The sequence below is a fragment of the Heterodontus francisci genome, chromosome 10 (genome assembly GCF_036365525.1).
Source record: "Heterodontus francisci isolate sHetFra1 chromosome 10, sHetFra1.hap1, whole genome shotgun sequence".
Lineage (NCBI taxonomy): Eukaryota > Metazoa > Chordata > Chondrichthyes > Heterodontiformes > Heterodontidae > Heterodontus > Heterodontus francisci.
In genome coordinates this window covers 12,235,005-12,251,431 of record NC_090380.1, presented here as the reverse complement: position 1 = coordinate 12,251,431, position 16,427 = coordinate 12,235,005, and the positions used below count along the sequence as shown (strand labels likewise).

Here is a 16,427-nt window from a genome sequence, read left to right as displayed (position 1 = left end):
TGCCCGTGCTGGTCGAAATGAAAGGTGATATGAAACAGAACTGGCAGTTTTTCCACTTGCAATGGCAAAATTGTGACAGATTTAATTAACAAACCAGAGCAGCTGCGAAAAGCTACACTTTTATCATTGTTGGGGAGAGACTGTTACAAAGCGTATTCCACCCTAACTGTCTCTGAAGAACAAAACAAAAGACAGGAGAAATTTTGAACACCTTGAAGTCATGCTTTGAACCTCAAGTGAACATAACCTATGAACTTAATTTTTTTTTTATTCATTCATGGGATGTGGGCATCGCTGGCCAGACCAGCATTTATTGCCCATTCCTAATTGCCCTCAAGACGGTGGTGGTGAGCTGCCTTCTTGAACTGCTGCAATCCATGTGGGGTAGGTACACCCACAGTGCTGTTAGGAAGGGTGTTCCAGGATTTTGACCCAGCAACGGTGAAGGAACAGCGAAAGTTCCAAGTCACGATGGTGTGTAACTTGAAGGGGAACTTGCAGGTGGTGTTCCCATGCATTTGCTGCCCTTGTCCTTCTAGCTGGTAGAAGTCGCAGATTTGGAAGGTGCTGTCTAAGGAGCCTCAGTGCGTTGCTGCAGTGCATTTTGTAGATGGTACACACTGCTGCCACTGTGCGTCGGTGGTGGAGTGAATGTTTGTAGATGGGGTGCCAACCAAGCCAGTTGCTTTGTCTTGGATGGTATTGAGCTTCTTGAGTGTTGTTGGAACTGCATTCATCCAGGCAAGTGGAAGAGTATTCGATGACATTCCTGACTTGTGCCTTATAGATGGTCGACAGGCTTTGGGAAATTAGATGAGTTACTCGCTGCAGAATTCCCAGGCTCTGACATGCTCTTGTAGCCACTGTATTTATACAGCAGTTAAGTTTTGGTCAATAGTGACTCCCAGGATGTTGATGATTACTTTTCTGATTGGCAGGATGTGACAAGTGGCGTTCCGCAGGGGTCTGTGCCGGTGCCTCAACCTTTTACAATTTATATCAATGACTTAGACGAGGGGAGCGATGGTATGGTAGCCAAATTTGCAGAAGACACAAAGATAGGTAGGAAAGTATGTTTTGAAGAGGACATAAGGAGCATGCAGACCAATATAGATAGGTTGAGTGAGTGGGCAAAAATCTGGCAGATGGAGCATAATGTGGGAGAATATGAAGCTGTTCACTTTGGCAGGAAGAATAAAAAAGCAGAGTATTACTTAAACGGAGAACGACTGCAGAACTCCGAGGTGCAGAGGGATCAAGGTGTTATAGTGCATGAGTCACAAAAAGTTAGTATACAGGTACAGCAAGTAATAAAGAAGGCTAATGGAATGCTATCCTTCCTCCTCAGAAGAGGAGGAATTGAAAATAAAAGTAAGGATGTTATGCTTCAGTTATCCAGGACATTGGTGAGACCATATCTCAAATACTGTGCGCAGTTTTCATCTCCTTATTTAAGGAAGGATGTAAATGTTGGAGGCTGTTCAGAGGAGGTTTACTAGATTGATACCTGGAATGAGCGGGTTGTCTTATGAGGAAAGGTTGGACAGACTGGGCTGGTTTTCAATGGGAGTTTAGAAGAGTGAGGGGAGACTTGATTGAAGTATATGAGATCCCGAACGGTCTTGACAAGGTGGATGTGGAAAGGATGTTTCCTCTTGTGGGTGAGTCCAGAACACGGGGCCACTGTTTTAAAATTGGGGGTCACCCTTTTAGGACAGGGATGACGAGAATGTTTTTTTTCCCCAGAGGGTTGTGCGACTTTGGAACTCTGCCTCAGAAGGTGGTGGAGGCAGGGTCATTGAATAATTTTAAGGCGGGAGTAGATAGATTCTTGTTAGGCAAGGGAATTAAAGGTTATCAGGGTAGATGGGAGTGTGGAACTCGCGACACAAACAGATCAGCCATGATCTTATTGAATGGTGGAGCAGGCCAGAGGGGCCGAATGGCTGACTTCTACTCCTAGTTCATATGATGGGGGATCAGCAATGATAATGTTGATGAATGTCAAGGGGAGATGGATAGATTCTCTCATGAGAGATGATTGTGTGTGGCGAATGTTACTTCCCAAACCTGAATGTTGCCCAGATCTTGCTGGATGCAGGCACGGACTTCTTCAGTATCTGAGGAGTTATGCATGGAACTGAACACTGTGCAATCATTCTCACTTCTGATCTTATGATGGAGGGAAGGCCATTGATGTAGCAGCTGAAGATGGTTGGGCCTTGGACTCTACCCTGGGGAACTCCTGCAGTGATGTCCTGGGCCTGAGAATGATTGGTCTCCAACAAACACAACCACCTTGTTTTCTGTTGGTATGACTCCAACCAGTGGAGAGATCCCCCCCACCCCCAACCCCATTCCTACTGATTTCAACTTTACTAAGGCTCCTTGATGCCACGTTCGGTCAAATGTTGTCTTGATGTCAAGGGCAGTCACTTTTACCTCGCCTCTTGAAATTAACTTTTTTGACCATGTTTGAACCTAGGCTGTAATGAGGTCTGATGGCGAGTGGCCCTGGCAGAACCCAAACTGAGCATCGGTGATAAGGTTATTAATGCATAAGTGCTGCTTGATAGCACTGTCGATGACACCTTCCATCACTTTGCTGATGATTGAGAGTAGACTGATGGGTCGGGGATTGGCGGGATTGGATTTGTCCTGCTTTTTGTGGACAGGATGTACCTGGGATATGTTTCACTTTGTCGGGTAGATGCCAGTGTTGTTGATGTACTGGAACAGCTTGGCTAGAGACACAGCTAGTTTTGGAGCATAGGTCTTCAGCACGACAGCTGAGATGTTGTCAGGGCCCATAGCCTTTGCTGTATCTAGTGCACTCAGCTGTTTGTGGATAGCATATGGAGTGAATCAGACTAGCTTCTGTGATGGTAGAGACCCCAGGAGGAGGCCAAGATGGATCATCCAGCTGGCATTTCTGGCTGAAGATGGAGAGGAAATCTCAGTCTTATTTTTGCATTTGTGCTGGGGTCTGCCATCAGTCAGGATAGGGATGTTCATGGAGCCTTCTCCTCCCCTTAGTTGTTTAATTGTCCAATGCCATTTACGAATGGATGTGGCAGGACTGCAGAACTTTGATCTGATCCATTGGTTGTGGGATTGCTTAGCTGTCTATAGCATGCTGCTTCTGCTGTTTAGCATGCATGTAGTCCTATGTTGGAACTTCACCAGGTTGGTACCTCATTTTGAGGCACATCTGGTGCTGTTCCTGGCATGCACTTCTACACTCATCGAAACAGGGTCGATCCCCTGGTTTGATCGTAATGGTAAAGTGAGGGTGAGCCAGGCAATGCTGGAATACAATTCTGCTGCTGATGACCCACGGGCCTCATGATTGCCCAGTTTTCAGTTGCTGGATCTGTTCTGAACATATCCCAATTAGTACAGTGGTAAAATGGCACAACACAATTGAGGATGTCCTCAGCGTGAAGATAGGACTTAGTCTCCACTGGGCAGTGGTCACTCCTACCGATGATGTCAAAGACAGATGCATTTGCAAAGGCAGATTGCTGAGAACGAGCTCTATTAGGTCCTCTTGTTGGTTCTCACTACCTGCTGCAGGCACAATCTGGCAGGTTTTTTTTTTATTCGTGCATGGGATGTGGGCATCGCTGGCAAGGCAATATTTATTGCCGAACCTTAATTGCCCTTGAGCAGGCAGTTAAGGTTGAACCGCTGCAGTCCATGTGGGGTAAGTACACCCACAGTGCTGTTAGGAAGGATTCTGACCCAGTGACAGTGAAGGAACGGCGATATAGTCCAAGTCAGGATGGTGTGTGGCTTGGAGGGGAATTTGCAGGTGGTGATGTTCCCATGCATCTGCTGCCCTTATCCATCCAGGTGGTAGAAGTCACGGGTTTAGAAGCTACTGTCTAAGGAGCCTTGCTGCATTGCATCTGGTAGATGGTGCACACTGCTGCCACTGTGCATCGGTGGTGGAGGGAATGAATGTTTGTGGATGGGGTGCCAATCAAGCAGGCTGCTTTGTCCTGGATGGTGTCAAGCTTCCTGAGTGTTGGAGCTGCAACCATCCGGGTAAGTGGAGAGTATTCCATCACATTCCTGACTTGTGCCTTGTAGTTGGGGAGTCAAGTGTGAATTACTCGCCACAGGATTTCTAACCTCTGCTCTTGTAGCCACAGTATTTATATGGCTACTCCAGTTCAGCTTCTGGTCAATGGTAGCCCCCAAGATGTTGACAGTGGGGGATTCAGCGATCGTAATGCCACTAAAGGTCAAGGGGAGATGGTTAGATTCTCTCTTGTTGGAGATGGTCATTGCCTGGCACTTGTGTGGCACGAATGTTACTTGCCACTTATCAGCTTAAGCCTGGATAGCCTGCATTTCTACATGGACTGCTTCAGAATCTGAGGAGTCGTGAATGGTGAACATCGTGTAATCATCAGTGAACATCCCCACTTATGACCTTATGATTCAAGGAAGGTCATTGATGAAGCAGCTGAAGATGGATGGGCCTATGACACTACCCTGAGGAACTCCTGCAGTGATGTCCTGGGACTGAGATAATTGACCTCCAACAACCACAACCATTCTCCTTTGCGCTAGGTATGACTCCAACCAGCAGAGAGTTTTCCCGCATTCCCATTGACTCCAGTTTTGCTAGGGCTCCTTGATGCCAGACTCAGTCAAATGCTGCCTTGATGTCAAGGGCAATCACTCTCACCGCATCTCTTGTCCATGTTTGAACCACAGCTGTAATGAGGTCAGGAGCTGAGTGGCCCTGGTGGAACCCAAACTGAGCGTCAGTGAGCAGGTTAATGCTAAGCAAGTGCCGCTTGATAGCACTGTCGACGACAACTGGGGTGGTAACTGGCCGGGTTGGACTTGGCCTGCTTTTTGTGTACAGGACATACTTGGGCAATTTTTCAAATTGCCGGGTAGATGTCAGTGTTCGAGCTGTAATGGAACAGCTTGGCTAGGGGCACGGCAAGTTCAGGAGCACAGGTCTTCAGTATTATTGCCGGAATGTTGTCAGGGCCCGTGGTCTTTGCAGCAGCTAGCGTCTTCAGCCGTTTCTTGATATCATGCCGAATTAATTGAATTGGCTGAAGACTGGCATCTGTGATGCTGGAGACCTCAGGAGGAGGCAGAGATGGTTGCAAATGCTTCAGTCTTATCTTTTTCACTGAAGTGCTGGGCTCCCCCATCATTGAGGATGGGGATATTTGTGGAGCCACCTCCTCCAGTTAGTTGTTTAATTGTCCGCCACCATTCACAACTGGATGTGGCAGGACTGCAGAGCTTAGATCTGATCTGTTATGGGGTCGCTTAGTTCTGTCTATCGCATGCTGCTTACACTGTTTTTCATGCAAGTCGTCCTAGGTTGTAACTTCACCAGGTCATTTTGAGGTATGCCTGGTGCTGCTCCTGGCATGCCTTCCGGCACTCTTCATTGAACCAGGTCTGGTCCCCTGGTTTTATGGTAATGGTAGACGGGGGGATATGCTGGGCTACGAGGTTACAGATTGTGGTTGAGCACAATTCTGCTGCTGCTACTGATGGTCCACAGCACCTCATGGATGCCCAGTTTTGCATTGTTAGATCTGTTTGAAATCTATCCCATTTGGCACGGTGGTAGTGCCACACAACACGATGGAGGGTATCCTCAATGTGAAGAATGGGAGTTTGGCTCCACAAGGTCTGTGCAGTGGTCACTCCTACCAATACTGTCACCGACAGATGCATTTGCGGTAGGCAGATTGGTGAGGACGAGGTCAAATATATTTTTCCCTCACCACCTACCGCAAACCCAGTCTAGCAGCTGTGTCCTTTAGGACTCGGCCAGCTCGATCAGTAGTGGTGCTGCCGAGCCACTCTTGGTGATGGACATTGAAGTCCCCCACCCAGAGTACATTCTGCACCCTTGCTACCCTCAGTGCTTCCTCCAAATGCTGTTCAACATGGAGGAGTACTGACTCATCAGCTGAAGGGGGTGCAGTAGGTGGTAATCAGGAGATTTTCTCGCCCATGTTTGACCCGATGCCAGGTCAACCACATTGCTGTGGATCAGGAGTCACTTGTAGACCAGACCAGGTAAGGACAGCAGATTACCTTCCCTGAAGGACATTAGTGAACCAGATGGGTTTCTACAACAATGACAACGGTTTCATGGCCATCATTAGACTCGCTTTTTAATTCCAGATTTATTAATTGAATTCAAATTCCACCTTCTGCTGTGGTGGGAATCAAACCCACGTCCCCAGAGCAATACCCTGGGTCTCTGGGTTACTAGTCCAGTGACAATACCACTATACCACCACTTCCTGTCTTTCAGGACTTTGCCAGTTACTGGTCAGTTTTGGTGATGGATGTTGATGTTTGCCAGCCAGAGTACATTCTGTGCCTTGCTACCCTCAGTGCTTCTTCCAAGTGTGTTCAACATGGAGGTTATTGATGGATGGAGCATTTCTGACGTCCTGTCCCATGATGTTCGTTTTCTTGAGGCTGATGGTTAGGCCAAATTCGTTGCAGGCAGCCACAAACCTGTCGATGAGACTCTGCAGACACTCTTCAGTGTGAGATGTTAATGCAGCATCGTCAGCAAAGAGGAGTTCCCTGATGAGGGCTTTCTGTACTTTGGTCTTCGCTCTTAGGCGGGCAAGGTTGAACAGCCTGCCACCTGATCTTGTGTAGAGGAAAATTCCTTCTTCTGAAGACTTGAACGCGTATGAGAGCAGCAGGGAGAAGAAAATCCCAAACAGTGTAGGTGCGAGAACACAGCCCTGTTTCACGCCACTCAGGATAGGAAAGGGGTCTGATGAGACGCCGCTATGCTGAATTGTGTCTTTCATATTGTCATGGAATGAGGTGATGATGCTTAGTAGCTTTGGTGGATATCTGATCTTTTCTAGTAGTCTGAAGAGACCACGTCTGCTGACGAGGTCAAAGGGTTTGGTGAGATCAATGAAAGCAACATAGACGGGCATCTGTTGTTCACGGCATTTCTCCTGTAGCTGACGAAGGGAGAACAGCATGTCAATGGTCGATCGCTCTGCTTGAAAGCCACACTGTGCCTCAGGGTAGACACGCTCGGCCAGCTTCTGGAGCCTGTTTAAAGCAACTCGAGCGAAGACGTTCCCCACTATGCTGAGCAGGGAGATTCCACGGTAGTTTAGTTTAGTTTAGAGATACAGCACTGAAACAGGCCCGTCGGCCCACCGAGTCTGTGCCGACCATCAACCACCCATTCATACTAATCCTACACTAATTCCATATTCCTACCACATCCCCACCTTCCCTATATTTCCCTACCACCTACTTATACTAGGGGCAATTTATAATGGCCAATTAACCTATCAACAAGCAAGTCTTTGGCATGTGGGAGGAAACCGGAGCACCCGGAGGAAACCCACGCAGACACAGGGAGAACTTGTAAACTCCACACAGGCAGTACCCAGAATTGAACCCGGGTCGCTGGAGCTGTGAGGCTGCGGTGCTAACCACTGCGCCACTCTGCCGTTGTTGTTGCAGTCACCGCGGTCACCTTTGTTTTTATAGAGGATGATGATATTGGCATCGCGCATGTCCTGTGGTACTGCTCCCTCGTCCCAGCACAGGCATAGCATTTTATCTAGTGCTGAGAGTATAGCAGGCTTGGCACTCTTGATTATTTCAGGCTAATGCCGTCCTTCCCAGGGGCTTTTCCGCTGGCTAGAGAATCAATGGCATCACTGAGTTCCGATTTTGTTGGCTGTACGTCCAGCTCATCCATGACTGGCAGAGACTGGGCTGCATTGAGGGCGGTCTCAGTGACAACATTCTCCCTGGAGTACAGTTCTAGGTAGTGCTCAACCCAGCGGTCCATTTGCTTGCGTTGGTCAGTGATTGTATCCCCTGATTTAGATTTGAGAGGGGCGATCTTCTTGATGGTTGGCCCAAAAGCTCTCTTGATGCCATCATACATTCCTCTGATGTTTCCGGTGTCTGAGGCCAGCTGAATATGACTACATAGGTGTTGCCAGTAGTCATTTGCGCAGCGCCTGGCTGTTCTTTGTGCAGCACTTCTGGCTGTTTTACGTGCTACGGATGTTAACTTGCTGGGGACTTTTTTGCAGTTCAGGAGTGCAATGCGCTTAGCGGCTACGACAGGTTCCAGCTCTTCAAAATGAGATTGAAACCAGTCTGCATTCTGCTTCACACGTTTGCCATAGGTGGTCACGGCTGACTCATAGATGGCGTCTCTGATGTGGGCCCACTTGGTCTCTGCATCCCCTGTGGGAGTGTTTTGAAGGGCTTTTTCAAGTGAATTTAGAAATTTTTGTAACATCTGTGGATAAGAAATTCTGCTCGTGTTGATGCGCGGGTGGCCCTTCTGCTTGGAGTGATGCAGCTTCTTTGGTTTGAGTCTAACCTTGCTGCACACCAGAGAGTGGGCAGTGTCGCAGTCCGCACTGTGGAAGCTGCGTGTGATTTGAACACAGTTTAAGGAGGCTCGCCTTGTGGCAATGAGGTCCAGCTGGTGCCAACGACGTGATCTTGGGTGCCTCCAAGAAACCTGGTGACAGGGTTTAGTGTGAAAGAACGAGTTGGTGATGCAGAGGTTATGACAGGTACACAACTCCCTACCCTGCCAGAAGAAGGTGTAGTCTTGCTGTGTTTGAGATCTGCTCGCAGGGAGGCGTGTCTCCTGAAGTGCTGCAATGTCCACATTGAGTCTACTGAGCTAGTTGTTAATGATGGCGGTCTTCCGAGACTCGTAGATTTGTGTAAGGTCTTCCGACAGGCCAGGACACATAGTTCTGACGTTCCAGCTTGCAAAACGAAGGGCTGGTACCTTCTTTCCTTTTTTCATGTTGTTTGGTGCGGTGTTGCAGTCCGCTTTTCGGGCAATGACCCTGAGCTCCAAGCACCCATTGAAGCAGGTGGACTGCGGCGGGACAGAACCTTATTGACTGGGGGCTGCCCGGTTTGAGGCGGGCGGTAGTTGTCCAGTGAGGTGCGATGACCTCTCCCACCGACAAAGGCAACCCGTGGCGCCCAATCTCTACGCCAATTGAGCTGGACTTATAACCTGTAACTGCTGCCTTCCATGTTGTTTCGGTCGCTGTGAGGCGACTATGGAGTGACCTCTCCATGGCGCATGCCTGGGCGAATGTATGGAGGTTGTGAGTTGCCCAAGCATCAAAACCCCCCTCTCGTCCTTTCTGGTGGGGTCCAAAGGAGTACAGAGCACGACGTTTGGCACCGGTATGGCTGCAGGAACTGCCGGAAACATGCCAAAGGTGACACATGACCGCCTACGGGGTTCCGCCCTGGATTTTCTGTTAGGGTTTACTCCCTTAGCCTCACACTCTCCCGAGACGCCCTCAAGGCAGTGGGGTTGTTAGGGTCCCCGCTCAGGGATAGGTGGATGCTGGTGGGAGGAGGGGGTGCGAGGGGGAGGGGTTGAGGGAAGGGGGTGCGAGGGGGTTGCTGGGAAGGGGGCTGTAGAGGGGTGGGGTGTGCAGGGGGAAGATGGTGCGAGGTGGGAGCTGGGGAGGGGTTGCGAGGGGGGAGGGGGTGGGGGAAGAGGGTGCGGGGGTGGTGAGTTGGGAGCAGGGGGGCGGCAGGTAGTAAAACATTTCATCAGTTCCCACCATCGACGCCGGGAAAGCTCAACCGCGTCCTCCGGGAGGTGGGCGACAGCCTCGGGCGCCAGTACCAGCAGGAATTCGCCAGCATTGCGCTGCAGATGCGCTACGAGCCGCACATCTCCTGCGGGTGCTTTGAAGTTGTGGCCAAGGAGCCGTTCCGCGATGGAGTCAACTGGGGCCGGGTCGTGGCTTTTTACGTGTTCAGGGTTTTTCTCAATGCTTCCCCTCTGTCCTAGTTCTTATTACCCTAGGGTTCCGCTGCTCCTTCCTCTCTGCATAGTGGGGATGGAACATCTACACGAGTAGGCCATTCCACCCTCGATCCGCTGCTCTATCCTCATTGTGTAACTGACCATTAAAGAATCAATCACAGAAAATGTGCACATTAAGACTGTTAGAATCTTTAACTTGAATATGAAATGACAGACTGGTCCAAAGGAGCTGAAATCATATGTACTTTATTGACTCCATTCATCAACAGTTCTGGGAGCTAATATACATGTCCACCCACATCGAAGATGTAATCCCAGATCATATAAATATCCCTACTTTTACGATGCTCTAACCTGTGAGGTTGGAATCTGAAAATCTTCTGAAACAAATTTTGCCTTTCTCTATCAGACTCACAGACATGGGGCTTCCTGAGCTAGATTACCTCAGTTCTGATCAGCTTTCATTTCAGTTTATCCATATATTTGCAGGTAAGTGTAACATATTCTGGCCATCAGAGTGATTTCATGACTTCAATTGATCGAGAGATTATAATACATTCTGGTAGAAAAAACATCTGGAGGGTTTTCAGAAATATAACAGCATAGACACTGTAGTCCAGTTTGGAAATGATATGTCATAAGTAATTATTGAGAAAAATACCCAAGTATTAGAAGGAAGAGATTTACCTGAACTTAGGAGGTTTCTCACACAGTCCATCTGGTGATATTCACAAGCTACATAAAGGACTGTCCCCAGATGTGAGACACTGTGATCAATGGGCACCCCATGATTCAACAAGATTGTCATACACTTCGTGTGACCTGGAATTATATTGAGATGATTATTTTACACAAAGCAGCCCAGATTCTTTTTGATCCTGACACAACTCCCAAACTGTCCAGAAGATTACTGAAGATTCTAAACATTTGAACCTTTTAATTTATGATGGTGCCCTTTATTTTCAATCCCTGCAGTTCATATTTAATGCAACTGAAAATTAAGTATTACACACAGATACTGCGCTACGGCTCTAAATGTGGATGCGGGGGGGCACTTTAGTGTGCAGCAAGATCCCAGCCTTGCCCGATCATCAGGGCAAGCAGCAGCAGGAGAACTCAGAAAAGATCCGAGCATGGTCACAGCAAGCAGGACTAGAAATGTTTACATTGCAGCAAACTCTGATTAAGTCAGAATTGGTGAGGTTACTGGTTTTCACCAAAGATGGATTGAATTGCAACATGTGATCCCCAAAAATCCATAATTCTCTATAAAATAACATCTATTCACTGTAAACCATTGGCCCTGAAAATCTGTAACAAATCTAACAAGGTAATCCAACGTGCCTTAACCCCAACTTTAGAAGAGCATCCCATGATTCACCAATGTGAGATTTTCAGTTTCTCACTCAATCTATCTTGGTAGTTTCCTGAATAAGGCTGTGGAATTATTGCTGATATGTGCTTATTCAGAGGGCACTTTTATTGTAGCCCCAGGAACTGGAGACGCTCTGTTCAATCTCACACCTATACACCTGACAGAAGGAGGAATCCTGCATCTCATCTCAATAGTCTGATCTGAATTTGAATCTCATTGTAATAGGTTTCTGAATTTCACTACAGATTATATAGAAAAAACTCCATGATTGCACTGGTCTGATCATGTCAAGTGTTATGCTCCTCTTGCTCAATGTGGGAGCTCAGGGACACGGCTGATGTCCCTGACTCCTTCACGTGCTGGAAGTGTGTCCAGCTGCAGCTCTTGTTAGACCGCATGACGGCTCTGGAGCTGCGGATGGACTCACTTTGGAGCATCCGCGATGCTGAGGAGGTCGTGGATAGCACGTTTAGCGAATTGGTCACACCGCAGATTAGGATTGCTGAGGGAGAAAGGGAATGGGTAACCAAAAGGCAGAGAAAGAGCAGGAAGGCAGCGCAGGTGTCCCCTGCGGTCATCTCCCTCCAAAACAGGTATACCGTTTTAGATACTGTTGAGGGAGATGGCTCACCAGGGGAAGGCAGCAGTAGCCAGGTTCATGGCACCGTGGCTGGCTCTGCTGTTCGGAAGGGCGGGAAAAAGAGTGGAAGGGCTATAGTCATAGGGGATTCCATTGTAAGGGGAATAGATAGGCGGTTTTGTGGTCGGAAACGAGACTCCCGAATGGTATGTTGCCTCCCAGGTTCACGGGTCAGGGATGTCTCAGATCGGCTGCAAAACATTCTGAAAGGGGAGGGTGAACAGCCAGTTGTCGTAGTGCACATCGGCACCAATGATATAGGTAAAAAACGGGATGAGGTCCGACAAGCAGAATTTAGGGAGTTAGGAGCCAAGTTAAAAAGTAGGACCTCAGAGGTAGTAATCTCAGGATTGCTACCAGTGCCACGTGATAGTCAGAGTAGAAATAAAAGAATAGTCAAGATGAATGCGTGGCTTGAGAGATGGTGCAGGAGGGAGGGGTTCAGATTTTTGGGGCATTGGGACTGGTTCTGGGGGAGGTGGGACTATTACAAATTAGATGGTCTACACCTGGGCTGGACTGGAACCAATGTCCTTGGGGGTGCTTTTGCTAACGCTGTTGGGGAGGGTTTAAACTAATGTGGCAGGGGGATGGGAACCAAATGAGGAGGTCAGTGGACAGTAAGGAGGTAGTAACTAAAGCCTGTAAGGAACTAGATAATGAAGTCAGCGTGACTAAGGGAAAGAGTAGGCAGGGAGCAGATGATGAATGCAAAGGGACTGGTGGTCTGAGGTGCATTTGTTTTAATGCAAGAAGTGTAGTAGGTAAGGCAGATGAACTTAGGGCTTGGATTAGTACCTGGGAGTATGATGTTATTGCTATTACTGAGACTTGGTTGAGGGAAGGGCATGATTGGCAACTAAATATCCCAGGATATCGATGTTTCAGGCGGGATAGAGAGGGAGGTAAAAGGGGTGGAGGAGTTGCATTACTGGTCAAAGAGGATATCACAGCTGTGCTGAAGGAGGGCACTATGGAGGACTCGAGCAGTGAGGCAATATGGGCAGAACTCAGAAATAGGAAGGGTGCGGTAACAAATGTTGGGGCTGTACTACAGGCCTCCCAACAGCGAGCGTGAGATAGAGGTACAAATATGTAAACAGATTATGGAAAGATGTAGGAGCAACAGGGTGGTGGTGATAGGAGATTTTAATTTTCCCAACATTGACTGGGATTCACTTAGTGTTAGAGATCTAGATGGAGCAGAATTTGTAAGGAGCATCCAGGAGGGTTTTCTAGAGCAGTATGTAAATAGTCCAACTCGGGAAGGGGCCATACTGGACCTGGTGTTGGGGAATGAGCCCGGCCAGCTGGTTGAAGTTTGATAGCGATCACAATTCCGTAAGTTTTAGAATACTCATGGACAAAGACGAGAGTGGTCCTAAAGGAAGAGTGCTAAATTGGGAGAAGGCCAACTATACCAAAATTCGGCAGGAGCTGGGGAATGTAGATTGGGAGCAGCTGTTTGAAGGTAAATCCACATTTGATATGTGGGAGGCTTTTAAAGAGAGTTTGATTAGCGTGCAGGAGAGACATGTTCCTGTGAAAATGAGGGATAGAAATGGCAAGATTAGGGAACCATGGATGACAGGTGAAATTGTGAGACTAGCTAAGAGGAAAAAGGAAGCATACATAAGGTCCAGGAGGCTGAAGAAAGACGAAGCTTTGAAAGAATATCGGGAATGTAGGACCAATCTGAAACGAGGAATTAAAAGGGCTAAAAGGGGTCATGAAATATTTTTAGCAAACAAGGTTAAGGAAAATCCCAAAGCGTTTTATTCATATATAAGGAGCAAGAGGATAACTAGAGAAAGGATTGGCCCACTCAAGGACAAAGGAGGAAAGTTATGCGTGGGGTCAGAGAAAATGGGTGAGATTCTAAACGAGTACCTTGTATCGGTATTCACCGAGGAGAGGGACATGACGGATGTTGAGGTTAGGGACAGATGTTTGATTACTCTAGGTCAAGTTGGCATAAGGAGGGAGGAAGTGTTGGGTATTCTAAAAGGCATTAAGGTGGACATGTCCCCAGGTCCGGATGGGATCTATCCCAGGTTACTGTGGGAAGCAAGAGAGGAAATAGCTGGGGCCTTAACAGATATCTTTGCAACATCCTTAAACACGGGTGAGGTCCCGGAGGACTGGAGAATTGCTAATGTTGTCCCCTTGTTTAAGAAGGGTAGCAGGGATAATCCAGGTAACTATAGACCGGTGAGCCTGACGTCAGTGGTAGGGAAGCTGCTGGAGAAGATACTGAGGGATAGGATCTATTCCCATTTGGAAGAAAATGGGCTTATCAGTGATAGGCAACATGGTTTTGTGCAGGGAAGGTCATGTCTTACCAACTTAATAGAATTCTTTGAGGAAGTGACAAAGTTGATTGATCAGGGAAGGGCTGTAGATGTCATATACATGGACTTCAGTAAGGCGTTTGATAAGGTTCCCCATGGTAGGCTGATGGAGAAAGTGAAGTCGCATGGGGTCCAGGGTGTACTAGCTAGATGGATAAAGAACTGGCTGGGCAACAGGAGACAGAGAGTAGCAGTGGAAGGGAGTTTCTCAAAATGGAGACGTGTGACCAGTGGTGTTCCACAGGGATCCGTGCTGGAACCACTGTTGTTTGTGATATACATAAATGATTTGGAGGAAAGTATAGGTGGTCTGATTAGCAAGTTTGCAGACGACACTAAGATTGGTGGAGTAGCAGATAGTGAAGGGGACTGTCAGAGAATACAGCAGAATATAGATAGATTGGAGAGTTGGGCAGAGAAATGGCAGATGGAGTTCAATCCGCGCAAATGCGAGGTGATGCATTTTGGAAGATCCAATTCAAGAGTGAACTATACAGCAAATGGAAAAGTCCTGGGGAAAATTGATGTACAGAGAGATTTGGGTGTTTAGGTCCATTGTTCCCTGAAGGTGGCAACGCAGGTCAATAGAGTGGTCAAGAAGGTATACGGCATGCTTTCCTTCATCGGACGGGGTATTGAGTACAAGGGTTGACAGGTCTTGTTACAGTTGTATAAGACTTTGGATCGGCCACATTTGGAATACTGCGTGCAGTTCTGGTCGCCACATTACCAAAAGGATGTAGATGCTTTGGAGAGGGTGCAGAGGAGGTTCACCAGGATGTTGCCTGGTATGGAGGGCGCTAGCTATGAAGAGAGGTTGAGTAGATTAGGATTATTTTCATTAGAAAGACGGAGGTTGAGGGGGGACCATATTGAGGTGTACAAAATCATGAGGTATAGACAGGGTGGATAGCAAGAAGCATTTTCCTCAGAGTGGGGGATTCAATTACTAGGGGTCACGAGTTCAAAGTGAGAAGGGAAAAGTTTAGGGGGGATATGCGTGGAAAGTTCTTTACGCAGAGGGTGGTGGGTGCCTGGAACGCATTGCCAGTGGAGGTGGTAGACGCGGGCACGATAGCATCTTTTAAGATGTATCTAGACAGATACATGAATGGGCAGGAAGCAAAGAGACCCTTAGAAAATAGGCGACATGTTTAGATAGAGGATCTGGATCGGCGCAGGCTTGGAGGGCCGAAGGGCCTGTTCCTGTGCTGTAATTTTCTTTGTTCTTTGTTCTACACTCATTCTCCACTCATACAAATATTAGCGCAATCAATAACAGTGCACTGACCACTTTCCCGGGATGGGACTCTGGTTCTCCACATCGCTGAGCCACTAATTTCAGCCAACCTACTCTGAGGATCTGTTTAGAGTCCCGATACTTGTCTGAAGCAGGAGGAGATGGTGTAACTCTCAGTATTCAACTTGAAAAGGCCAGTGCGTGTTAATGTTCCAAAACCAACTGTGTAATTCTCATCCTCACCCACCTTTATTTTAACATCCAAACAACAAATATGCTACTTTATACAGACAAATTCGTTCTGGCAGTTGATATATGTTTATATTTGACCTGGGATATTATAAAGTTAGTGCTAAGTTTCATTAAATTTTCTGTGTTCACAACTTTTAATCATTAACTGTTTCTGTAGGGAAAATTTTTGTGAGGAAGGGAGGTAGAGCAGAAAGCAAAGGAGCAATGACATGATAAGATGGCAGCCAGCAGGCTCCAAGGATTTCCTGCACTGCACTGCTGGCCTGGGTGCAGGAGTGGATTGAAGGAGCCTTGTTATCTATTCACAGGGAACTAGGAGGCCCTCCAGACAAACTTGGGAGCAGACAGCTGTGGGGGGTCGATGCCAGAAGTCGAGCCCCGAGAACCTGGATGCAGTTCCGCAAGAAGTTCTATGACCTCACACAGTTAAGGTCAATGAATATATCTTCAAATGCCATATCCCACCAACTGTATCACCAGCATCACACCCTGCTCAACCCCCATCACTCACCTATCAATCAATCAGTACTCATACCTAACATTCAGAACCTCACTTCACCCTCGCACACTGAGCACTGCTCCAAGTCTCACACCCACATCTCAGCTTGCACACACTACCAGCTATTCAACAATGACAGCATGTCATCCAAACGCTTTGCATGGCACTCACTGACATACATCCCTCTCTTGCAGGGCAATGTGGTACATAATGAGAGGCAACAGCAGCTAACTGTTGGGGAACAGGCATG

At 47.7% G+C, this 16,427-nt stretch overlaps 1 protein-coding gene across 5 annotated transcripts in view; it reads right to left on the bottom strand.

Annotated features, from left to right (window-relative positions):
- The window catches only part of LOC137374291 (ankyrin repeat and SOCS box protein 9-like), a 106,789-nt gene that overhangs the window by 22,540 nt on the left and 67,822 nt on the right, over window positions 1-16,427 (bottom strand). For all 5 annotated transcript variants that reach the window (XM_068040101.1, XM_068040106.1, XM_068040105.1 and 2 more), the window contains exon 6: window positions 10,508-10,642. In XM_068040101.1, the coding sequence (XP_067896202.1) occupies window positions 10,508-10,642 (135 nt within the window). The remainder of the gene's footprint in view (window positions 1-10,507; window positions 10,643-16,427) is intronic.